The sequence below is a fragment of the Equus przewalskii genome, chromosome 8, assembly GCF_037783145.1.
Source record: "Equus przewalskii isolate Varuska chromosome 8, EquPr2, whole genome shotgun sequence".
NCBI classification, from domain to species: domain Eukaryota; kingdom Metazoa; phylum Chordata; class Mammalia; order Perissodactyla; family Equidae; genus Equus; species Equus przewalskii.
Window position 1 is genome coordinate 3,391,519 of NC_091838.1, and position 12,336 is coordinate 3,403,854.

The following is a 12,336-nucleotide window of genomic DNA, read 5'->3' on the forward strand; positions in this document are numbered from 1 at the left end:
TGGTTTTGGCATAGCCCATAGCAATAGTGGATTGAACTTTAGGACCACAAATCAAAAGCCTTTCTTTTCTTCTCAATTGCAACACTTAGTGGTCATGTGACTAAGGGCTAGTCACAAATTCTACATTAACGGTTTTCAACTATAAAACAGAATAATCCTGCTTGTTTTGCCAACCTCACAGAATTACTGCTGGGTTTAAAATAAGATATAAGAAAAAAATCACTTTATACGTTATAGAAAGCTATACAAATAAAATCTGTTTTTATTAACAATAATTTGCTTATTTTATTACAGTTCCATTACATTAAAAATCATATATAGCATTTTTGGTCATAAAGGCATTAATGCATAAAATCAAGTCTTTATTATTTTGCTATTAATGAAGTGATAAACAATATAAGAGATTCTAAAAACTGCCAGGCTTTATGATTTTTATTAAGTTTAGGAACTGCTATATGTAGGAAATGATTGTTTTTTAGGATCTAAAGGACTCCTAATTGCAAAGTTGTGACTGGCAGGAGAGAAAACCTCAAGTTTCCAGCCAAGGTCCCTGTATCAGCGCTGGGTTGAAAGCAAAGCAGAACAGCATCCATTAGCAGACAAACAACTAACTGTACCATTAACCAACACCTTCTGTGGAGTATAATAACTTGGTCTCCATCTACATTGAGTTAAAATAAAAGAAAGCAAACTCCAGGCTCTGTTAGATTTGATACAATGGAACCTACCTCTATATGAGGTTTTTGGGCCATCTATATGCCATGGCATCTCTCCCACTCTATATCTCGACACAAGAACTGATCATTAAACCATGCCACCTATTTTTCAAAGCAGTCAACTTTATAAATCACTTTAACAAGTCTAGTCACATAGTTTGCAAGGTAAAACCTTCATTTCCTCTAGGAAGTTCTAGAAAATCCACACAGCATAGCATCCAGGTAGATGTCCTTTTCCCCTCCTTGAACTCAGCTCTCACCCTCAGCCTGTGCAGGCAGCTGCTACCTGGACCTGCTCCAGGTTCTCCAGGAGTCAACCGCCCCTCAAACTCCGCACACAACAGCCAGAAACATCACTAGCTGCTTTCGTTCAGTGTGAACACAATAACCACAGTAATAAGAACAAAGTATTCACACGTTACTGTGAGTCAGGCACTGCTGAAGTACTGAACAACTCAGAGAAGCCACATAAGTACATAAACAACACATACACAACATTTAATCCTCACAACAAACATTTACGGCAAAAACTATCATCATCTTCATTTTACAGATGGAATAGAAATAAAGGACTTGGCAAACAACCACGTCTACCATGGTCTTAGCCCTTCTTTCGTGCTCCATCTCTCACCCATCCCAACTCAGTGTTTGTCTCAAGACATCCCATACACTTTCAAACTTAACACTTACTTTTGTAGTTCAAGACTTTTGTCTCTTTCCGTTCTAAGTTTCTTTTCTTTGTTTTCGAATTTTTCTTTCACTTCTTTTACTTGCATTTCAAGATGACTTAGAAGTTCTCCTTTATCGTGCCACTTCTGATTAAGAGTACTAATATGAGAAGAAATAATTTTAATGAAATTGGTTACATGAACTCATTAACTTACATTTTATTTTTCAACAGGAAGTACTGTCTAGTACCTGTAAGCTTTTCTAATTTCTTCAAGTTCTAATTCCTTTACTTTCAACTGCTGTTTTAATTTTTCTTTTCTTGCATTGTGTTTTTCTAGTTTCTCAACTATGTCATCCAGTTGTGAAGATTTTTCATCAAGTTGTTCTTGAGTACATTTTTCTATTTCATGGATCTTTCCTTCTAATATTTTGATTTGATCCTCTCTTTCCTGTAAACACTTCAAGAAAAAAATCAGTACTTTATTTTTATTAATCCTAAATGTCTCATTTCCTAACTAATTACGCATAGTTTAAAATTATTATAAAAGCTATAGGTTAAAAAATAAATTAAATGTTCAATGAGTGTTTTAGAAAAGTTTATAGAACACTTTTTATCACAATCAATATGAAACATCACTACTGCTTTAAGTGCTATTAAGAAAGATAAAATTTTTGTCCTAGTTACACTTTTTATTTCAGTGAAGTTAGTAATTATCAATCACAGAAGGAGTAGAAGAAAAGAGAAAGAAAGTGGCGCAATAAAAATGTCAACTAACATAAATTTGCCTAAGAAAAGATCTACCTTTTCGTGACAGAAACAGAAAGAAAACTCTTGGTGGCCGACAGCAGTACAGCACTGTGTATGTAGAGCACAAATTAAATTGCTATTTCTAACATGCTAAACAGAAGTGTTTCCTGCATTTGGATGAGCAAATACTTTAAAATAAAGTATGATTTCATCACTATTAAAATGTCACAGGAAAAGAGACTTTAGAGCCTCCAAAACTTTTTATTATATCTTCTGTACGATGAGTCAGACTTTATCCTCTATGTGCAAATCAGAGGATCATGAAAAATCAAAACCACCTTTGGCACTGCTAAATGTTTGCAGGTCTGAGGCTTCATGTGGTTATTCACTCCAGCGAAGACCTGCCTGCTTGGCGGGGGCAGGCCTGGGCTTGGGAACAGCCAGGCCATACGTCGACTACTGATGTCAGTCTCTGCAAGTGAGAAAATCGGCAGTTCTTATCTTTACCATGTCCCCTGCCCCACCTTGCTTTTTTCTCCTTTTGGCAGGAAGATGGAGACAAATAAACAAACACTAGACAAGTCTACTGTAAGCATGCATTCATACGTATTATAAGGAATGCGGTTCAATTCCTCAAGGTGTTATGTATCTACAAATTCTAAGCAAAGCTTTCAGGTCGTCTTCTAGTCTTGACCAACATCTGCATAGGAGTCAAGAATTGTTTATTTTCTCCCACGACCTTCTGAAGTACTTCAGAGTGGGGAGTCTTGACATGTATTATCAGGAATCCACAAAAGCTATAAAAGATCCCTATGAAATAACCCTGTTAATAAAGAGAATAACATGGCAGCATCAGTCTTGCGATCCATATATAAAAAAGTAGCAAAATAACACACAGGGAGGATACAGAACTTCAAAAAATTTCTGTTTCTGATTTCCATAGTCAGAAACTAACTATAGAATCTACTTAACTGTAAACATCAAACTCCAAATTCTACAGATTAGGTCATTATTAAGTTATTAACTATGATGAAATTTACTGCTGAAAGAAATTATGCCTGGCTATCTCTGCATGTTATGTGATTAACTGGAAAGCAGCATTAATGCTCATATCTTCCAGGCAGACATGGTTTTTTTTTTGAGGAAGATTAACCCTGAGCTAACATCTGCTGCCAATCCTCCTCTTTTTGCTGAGGAAGACTGGCCCTGAGCTAACATCCATGCCCATCTTCCTCCACTTTATATGTGGGACGCCTACCACAGCATGGCTTGCCAAGCAGTGCCATGTCTGCACCCGGGATCCGAACCGGCGAACTGTGGGGCGACCGAAGCAGAATGTACGAACTTAACCGCTGCGCCACCGGGCTAGCCCCCGATACAATGTTCTTTAAAGTAAATGAACTAAATTGTGGGAAAAAAAAAATGCTGAGTTGAAAATCTGAAAAGTTTTTTTTTTTGCCAAAAATCTAAAACTAAACTTCATCTATTTTTTGGCTCCACTATGCCATTGGTTACTAGTTGTTTCCTTCCAGAAGTCTGCTCCAAGCCTGATAAGAAGGCAGCAGCCTTAATGGAAGGAGTTCTGTCAGGCACAGTGAACTGTACTGAGAGTATGACCTGCTCTGCTTTGTGAGGTTTAAAAGCAAGTCACAAGTCTTTCTGTTTTATATTAAGCTTAACTCAAAAGAAAATACACTTGGCTAAACTTTTAAAACAAGAAGAAAGGCTTCCTGCTAAAGAAGTTCAATAATAATGTTCAGTGCAGCCTGGGAAGCCTGACAGACGTATTTGAAACCTAGGATCCACCGAAACCAAGACTTCAACTGAGTGAACGCCAAGATGGCTGTTTTTGGTAATACAGTTCAAGCTTTCATAGGCCAGGTCTAGCTATGGAAATAGCAACATGGTGATAAATATATTTTTTATTTTCTGTATTTGATGAATTTCCGAAGGAGTTTCTCAAAAATGACTAAGGAAAAAAACTCAAGTGTTAGGTAGTTATAATTACTCTAAAGGATGAGTTCCTAACTTTATGGATGATAATCCCATTTAGAAGTTTCTTAAAAACCCCTTTCTCAGTTATTTTTACACTTTAAGAGATAATTTCTAGAAGAAACTACTGGAGTTCAAATTTGATTCAGTGTTCACAATAACTTTCAGAAAATCTCTGAAGAATCTTCATGGAAGATACTTTGAAACAAGTGATCCTGTCAGTATTCTCTCTGAAGGCAGGCCATACTAAAGAAGAGGGTAAAAATGGTTTGCCCTGGGAATAAGCATGAATCTTTTACAGTCTATTCATATACTTTTTTTTTTTTTTAACAAATTCTTGTATTTTAAGATTTTTTTTTTTTTTTTCCTTTTTATCCCCAAAGCCCCCCAGTACATAGTTGTGTATTCTTCGTTGTGGGTTCTTCTAGTTGTGGCATGTGGGACGCTGCCTCAGCGTGGTCTGATGAGCAGTGCCATGTCCGCGCCCAGGATTCGAACTAACAAAACACTGGGCCGCCTGCAGCGGAGCGCGCAAACTTAACCACTCGGCCACGGGGCCAGCCCCCCTATTCATATACTTTTAAATGCAAGATAAGTTTTGTCCTAATTTTGAAAAGTGATTTAGCAATATTATATGATAGCGCTTTAAAAGGATATTTTAAACATATAAAGCATAATTTCCTTGTGATTTCTAACCCTTTATCAACACTATTTGCAGTTATTTCCAAGGGCCATAATAATTTCTCCATAAAATTGTGAAGTAAAAGTAATTTCACGTTAATAAATGTCATATATCACTTTTGAAAGCAAAGGAGCAAATATTATAAAAGAAAACACATGATAATCTGTCCTAAATTCCATAACAGTTGGGATTCATTGAGACAAATATTTATTGGATACTTTGATCCACAGATGTTCAAACCTGCCGTATGCTCTTTTCCCAAATAAAATGTCAAACTTACACATTTTAATTTTCCAATAGTTTCAGTTTGGTCATCTATGATTTTGCACTTAATTCTTAATGCATCATTATCACGTTGATTTGTCTTTCGCAGAGATTCATTCTCTCTACATAAACTTTCAATTTGAGCCTCTAGTTTGCCACGTCTTTTGGCTAGAGAAGATCCTAAGAAACAAGCATTATCAGTAAAAAACTTTAAAAGCCATTGGAGGATTTATATTTTATGAACAGCTAATTTAACAATGTATAACGCAGTAAGTAAAAAGGGAGACAATTAAAAAATATATATATAGACATATAACAGCACCATATGAAGAGGAAAGGGAAGAGAAAAAAGGCCTTCTAAACACCTGTGGCTATTTGAAAACCTAAAACCACAAATCAAGAACCAGTAACTTAGACGTGTAATATTTAACTGGTCATGTTACAGCATTCAAACAAACAAAATCGCATCAAAGATTCCCACATGGAATGAACAAATGAGCGATGCTCGAGGAAGACCAGCATGCATCTACTCATCATCTGTAAGGTACCCATGAAGGCCATGAGTCTCTCTCTCTTGTTTTACAGCGATTGGAAACAGAATGAGACTGAGGGTGAGTTTACCTAAATCTAAAGCGCTTTTCATTCCCATACTATTTCACATTTCTCCACACATCATAAGAGAAATGTTACCGTTTTTAGAAAAAAAGTGAATGCTGCATAACGTACAAATAATTTAAAGTCACCGCATGAGAAAGAATGATTTTTAACAACTTACTCAGTTGTAGCACTGTAAAGGTAAACCTGTTCAGAAAAGTAACCAAATCATATTGGGAAGAAAACCAAAACAAAACAACCAGAGTTATAACTTCATAATTGGTGTAATAAACTACTTCCCATTTCCTAACAGGCATTTCCTTCCTGTCTGGCTGGCAAACGCCTATTTATCTTTCCATATAAAGTGCCCCCTTCTTTCTTAGTGTGTCTAGGCAAGTGAAGCCTTTCCTCTTTCTCTCCAATACCCAGATTTGTTGGTTAAGAAGAATGGGCTATTTTCGTTTTGAAAATTTGAGAATTTTACCCTGTTGTGCCAGTTCACGTCCCCATACTTTTCTTTCTGTCCTTAAACCATAAATGAGTGATTCCTTGGCTGCTAGCTCGGAAATAAGCTGGATTTTTTCATGCTTGAGAAGTTCTATTTGAATACTCTTCTGCTTGTCATCTTCAATCAAAATTTCAAGGGTGTTGATTTGATTCTGTATAATGCCAAAACATTGAAAAACACAAAGTAATTATTAGATTTAAAAGGACTTATTTATTTTAGACTTTTTGCATTTTATAACAAGATAAAATATTATTTAACAAATACAAAGTAAATGTTCCTAAATTTTACATCAGAAAAAGTTTTAATTTTATTAAGTAAAGATAAATGTAGGTCATGAAATCAAAAGTCAAATTTTAAGAGGCTGCTCCTTTAAACACTCTGAATTTTGTTCTAATATCTTAAAGGAACAACTACACAGGTAATACTCAAAATTTTTCACCAAGCATTTATATCAATAGTCTCAAGGTCACTTCCAGGAAGTAAGTTCTCTTGTGCAAAATACCAATAACGTTTAAAATGGAGACAACAGCAATAAAGAGATTAATTTAAAAATTAACAGAGCTAGGTATATATAAAAACCACCACCACCAAAAAGTCACTATCAGCAATTTACATGATATTTCTCCCAAACTTCAACCTTTTGAATATCACCGCCACAATTTTTGCTGTATCACTGTAAAACTGGCACCTATTTACTTAGTACATTTCTTAAAATTAATTCACTTATTTTACTTAAATACTATTTTAGTTTAAGCAATAACAATCTGTGAGATCGTGGTTCAATCTCCTAGTTGTATTACTTTTCCTATACACATCAAACTTGATATTAGTATTATTTAAAAGTTTGTAATTGTGTACTGCCTAATCTCAATACACTTGAGAATGTGATGTAAAAAATTAAAGAGGAAACATAATGTTAGAATATCTTACCTGTAAATTTGCTGCTGTTTCCTGTTTCAGTTTGGAAACTTCTGCAAGTTTTGTTTTTTGTTCCTTCACCATACAAGTCAGATCTTTAATTAAAGAGGAAGACTCATTTTCTTTTCGTTGAGCCCAAACAAGAGCATGCTTGCTCTTTGCTAACTCAGTTGCAACATTTTCAAAACCATCTTTAACCTATATTTCAAAATTGCATTATAAATAGCAGTCCTCCAAATATTTAGAAAATATTTGTTTCTGGAAACAGCTTACTTCTTTCATTTTTAGAATCACAGTTTCAGCAAAAGAATAAAATTCAGATAATTGGTTTTACAGGCAAGGCCACATGGTCTGAGTTGGCAGTACTCAACTGCCGTTGTAACACAAAAGCAGCCACAGATAATATGTAAACAAAAGAGCATGGCTGAGTTTTAATAAAACTATTTACAGACAGGCAGTAGGCCAATATGGCCTGGCGGCGTTGGTCTGCCAGTCTTTGCTCGGTGCTAACAGGAGAGAATTCAGATTTCCCAACTCCTATTCCAGTGCTCTCTCTGCTTGACCATTGATAGCCTCTAGTTTTCGCAACAACACTGAAGAGTAGCTATTATTTATGTGAAGAAAGTAAGGCTCTAAGAATTTAAGTAATTTGCTTAAGATCACATAGACAACCTATAAATAGAACTAGAATTCTAACTTGCTGATGCTGTTTTCAATAAAAAGCTAGATGCTAATTCTTACATCTTTAAATCTTTTGGCTTCAACAGTTAAAGCGATACGGAATTCATTTTCTAAATCAACATACTGTTGGTTTAATACATTAATTTTTTCTTGGTATTCTTTTATTTCTTCCTCGTGCTTTCTCTCTTCTTTAGCTATTTCTTTAGCTAAGGCTTCCTGGAACTCAGCATCACTAAAGAACTCATTTGTTTCAAGTTCCTTCCTGGAATGAAAAACAAATAAAAGTCACAGGATGCTGTCCACTGGTAAAGAAAAATGTTCAAGGTCTTTAAATAGTTACTAGATACGCTATCGTTCCCATTGTTAATTTAAGATCTGTTCTTCACTTTCAAACCCAGAAACTGAGCATGGGATGGTAGAGAAAGAACGAGTCATCTCTGATTGTATCAGTGTATGGGATGAGAGGACGCGCCCAATCCTAGCTCAGGGAGACGGCTCAGCATCACTCTGGCGCCTCAAACGCTCCAGGGGCACGTGGAGACCCAAGTTCTGCCTCACTCTATCTTCTACTTCGGCTGTGTCTTTCACATACAATAAAGGCACTCTGACGTGTACTGGTGGTTGGTTAATAGAAAGAATCAGTTAAAATATGCAATTATTCACCAATCTTTTGATATAGGCCTAGTTTTTTATTTAAATGTGAGTTCATTCTTTAGAGTTCTCCAGAATTTTTCTTGAATAAATCAAACCCATAACACAAACTCTATTATTTACAGTTTTGGTTTCTTTAAACTAGAACAAGAAGTTAAAAGATATTTGTAAAGGAAACAAAGTGCAAAAATTTAGATTTTTGTGATTATTTTCCCCCAATATTTTATAGTTATCCTGCCCACATATGATGACAATTCTCCACAGAGCATCAACATTCAATTTATACATTCACAATTTAATTTATCTAAGGACAAAAACAAAACAGGTTTGGGAACAAACACAATTAACCCATGGCGATGATACGACTCAAGTGGCAGGGTTTGAGTAAGGAAACGACCAGCTGAGTGTTCCAAACACCGTGGGCTCCAGAGCAGGGCTGACAACGACAGCCCACGGCCAGATCTGGCCTGCTGCCCTTTTGTCGGGAACAAACTTTTACTGGAACACAGTCATGCCCACTCCTTTGTGCACTGTCTATGTACTTCTGAGACATAACGGCATAGTCAGGCATGGCCTGCAAAGCCTGAAGTGTTTCCTGCCTGCCCTTTGCTGGCCCTGCTTCAGAGGAATAAGGAATACTGATTAATTGAACAAGCAGGTGCTTGGAGGTCAATTAAAGCAGTTTTCCTCATATTACAATGATCGACTTTTGGTTGGATTTGGGGAAAGGTAAATCAAGCTTCACTGTTACAAGCCCATACCTCAATCAGGTCAGCTGTTTGCTTCTAAACCACTAGTTCTTACTGTAAGACTGATTCTAACGCATGACAAACTCGGTCAGACTTCACACTGCTCTGTCACTGTCTAGTTTTGGGGGCGGGAGGAAGCAGAGGACCAAGTAGCTTTCTTTCCCCCCCTTCTTTTTGGTGATGCAGATTGTCACTGAGCTAACATGTGTGCCAGTCTTCCTCTATTTTATGTGGGACGCTGCCACAGGGTGGCTTGACGAGTGGTGCTAGGTCCACGCCTGGGATCTGAACTTGCAAACCCGGGCAGCTGAAGCAGAGGGCATGAACTTAACCTCTACGCTACTGGGCCGGCCCCTCCCTCCCTATTTTTAAATGTCTATAATTTTCACTTACCTGTGTTCTTGTTCTTTCAATGCAAGAAGTTCATGAAGTTGTTGCACTTGCTCCTTTTCTTGATGAAGGGAAGTTCTAAGTAAGTTTATTTCTCTGTCAGCAGCTGTAGCTTTGAGCTCCACCTCTTGGATCAGTTGCATCTGAGTAAAATACACACACTTACAGTATTTAGATAATAATCTCCCCTGCTTCTATTTTGATGTAGTTTCCCAAAGTGCCTTCTAAATAACAGGACCTGGGTGACTAAACTGATTTTAAAAACTTATTAAATTAACGACGCTATGGTCACATGAAGCCTAGCCTCGGAAGCAGCAAACCCACTGGCACAGCTGCCGCTCACTCGCATCACAGATGCTAATGAGGATGTCCACTCAGCAAGCATGAAAACGAAAGCTTTCCAGCCCTCCAGAGACGTTAAGACCAGCGCTCTCAGAGCACCAGCCTGACACCCTGCAGCATTTCCACCCACTCTTCTCATGACTGCTTCCTGAGTGCCAGGAGTCTTAACTCAGAAACGGTCCCACAAGCTAAACCGCTGCATTTAACTAAGTTTTGCACATGGCCTAACGTCCTTCCCATTTACTACATTAACACAATGCCTTGTCTCAGGACAGAAGCAGGAGTCTGTGCCACTTTGCGTGACTGACAGATTCAGACATACCTGTGCCGCCTGCTGCTGCCTTTTCTGCCTCTCCATTTTTTCTAACGCTTTCTCCAGGATTCTCAAGTGTCTAATGTGATCCTCTTGCTGATCTCTTGCTTTAATTAATTCAATAGTTAGTTTTTTTACTTCACTTTGAAGTCTGTGAACCATAACTTCGAGTTGTACTTTGGAATTTCTCTCTTTAAAAATAATTTCCTTTAGCCTAAAGCAGAAATCAAACGTTGCTTTAAGTATATCATGCACATAAACAGGATAAAAATTGTAGTTGACTTAAAGGTTACAGTAGAAGGGAAGATTTGAAGTGTGTTTCAAACTCTCATTAGATAAAACACGGCTAAAAACAGTACAATATGCCTCTCTCGCATCCCTGAAACGAGCATCGTGCCAGGAGGGAAAGCACTCTACACAAATTAGTGAAACTTCATCTTATGTGAACTTCACTATTCAACAGAAAACTGCATAAACAACTTGTTTCAGGCACTGTGCTAGGTGTGGGCTTAAAGCAAGCAAGACGATTAAGACCCAGCCTGTCCTGCGAGGAGCTCAGTATCTAGTAGAGGGAACAGACGTGGACACGTGTGAAGAGCTGTGTGAGTGAGAAGTGACGCGAGAGCAGACACCTCTGACCTGCTGCATCCTCCCTGACACCAAGCACTGATCCGGCTTCATCTTAGTGAGGGCCCTTGGATTACGCCCGACAACTCTTAACTACTTTAAGGAAAAGGGAGAATTGACTGACCCACATAACCAATTCAGAGGATGGGGTGGCCCTATTCTGAGGCACCGCTGAAACCAAGAACATGAACACCAGCAGGACTCCCTCTCTGAGTGCCGGCAGGCTGGTTTCTGTTTCTCCTATGGCAGGCTTCTCTAACACACACAGAGGGGGCAGCGGGAAGGCTGCAAACACATCTGGCTCACCTTCTAAGAGCTCTGAGGACCAAAGAGAAAAGATTACCTTTCTGTACCTCAACTTGGAAGAGTTCTAGGCAAGGCTCTGATTAGTCCAGTTTGGTTCTCATGCCCCCTCCATGCACCAATCACTGTGGCCATATGCCTAAGGCATTATGTTTACCCAGCTGGGTCAGATGCTCACCTCTCTACCAATGTTACAGGCAGAGAGGCAGTTGCTGACAGATAGAATATAAGTCTAGTGTTTGGAAAGGGGACAACGAATAGCAAAGACATGGCCTCATGAAGGAACTGCTGAGCTAGGCAACCACTCCTATATGCATCTACTATAATTTCCAAGCCACAACTGAAAAAAATCCACATACCCATCAACTTCTACACTAGTCATTCCACCAATCCTTGTTATTTCCATCTCTCCTCTCGCCTTTGAGAGCAGCCTCCAAACCGGGCTTCCTTCGGTCTTGCCTTCCACCCTGACTACTTTGGTACATTACATGAGAGAGAACTGGACTTTATTCCGTGGACTGTGTGATGGGTGCGGGCAGAGAAGCTACAGATCAGCAGAATTAGAGCAATCATCTGAGCAGCAGACAAGGGTCTAAACCAACCTACCAGTTTGGGGATGCAGACGCGATAGTTCAACATCTTTTAAGAAGTAGAATGAAGAAGATATCAATACCAACTGGCTGTGGGATATAAGAAAGAAAAAGGAAGCAGAAAAATGATTCCCAAATTTCTAGCTTTGGTGGCTGACTGGATGGGATACCATTTATTAGAACAAGGAATACAGAATAAGGAAGCAGGGTAAGTCTACCTAAGGCCATGCTGATCTTAAGACACTTATGTGCAACACAGGCAAGGCACTGTTAGCAGATAATCAGATGAACAGATGAGTTTAACAAGGAGGTCTGGGTAATAAGATTTGGGAGCTTATCGGTTAGGTATTAAAAGCACAGTAGAGAACATGATTTTTCAGATAATATATACCCACAGCACGGTACCCAGATGCCAGACCCTGTCTCAGAACTGAGGAATACAGAGATCCTAACAAGTCACCTCAGGGATACGAGAATTGGTGAGCATCTAATTCCAGAGAATCAGAAAAGACTGAGGCTGGATTTCAAGACAACAATGAGTATGTAACACGGCAAACGCGGCACAAGAGCACAGAGGCTCAGGAAGGAAAGACGACGTG

General features: G+C 38.3%; 1 protein-coding gene across 8 annotated transcripts in view; it reads right to left on the bottom strand.

Moving 5' to 3' along the window:
* The window catches only part of LRRCC1 (leucine rich repeat and coiled-coil centrosomal protein 1), a 31,955-nt gene that overhangs the window by 3,382 nt on the left and 16,237 nt on the right, over positions 1 to 12,336 (bottom strand). For 5 of the 8 annotated variants that reach the window (XR_011543323.1, XM_070631387.1, XM_070631384.1 and 2 more), the window contains 8 exons: positions 10,227 to 10,431; positions 9,566 to 9,705; positions 7,833 to 8,034; positions 7,104 to 7,289; positions 6,150 to 6,324; positions 5,088 to 5,251; positions 1,635 to 1,843; positions 1,407 to 1,544 (listed from right to left, as the gene is read on the bottom strand). Coding sequence is in view for 4 of the 8 variants with exons in the window: in XM_070631387.1 (XP_070487488.1) it covers positions 1,407 to 1,544; positions 1,635 to 1,843; positions 5,088 to 5,251; positions 6,150 to 6,324; positions 7,104 to 7,289; positions 7,833 to 8,034; positions 9,566 to 9,705; positions 10,227 to 10,431 (1,419 nt within the window). In the remaining 4 variants the exon portion in view is untranslated. Of the gene's footprint in view, positions 1 to 1,406; positions 1,545 to 1,634; positions 1,844 to 2,471; positions 2,606 to 5,087; positions 5,252 to 6,149; positions 6,325 to 7,103; positions 7,290 to 7,832; positions 8,035 to 9,565; positions 9,706 to 10,226; positions 10,432 to 12,336 lie in introns of all 8 variants that reach the window. The other 3 variants (XR_011543325.1, XR_011543326.1, XR_011543327.1) reach the window with 1 other exon arrangement.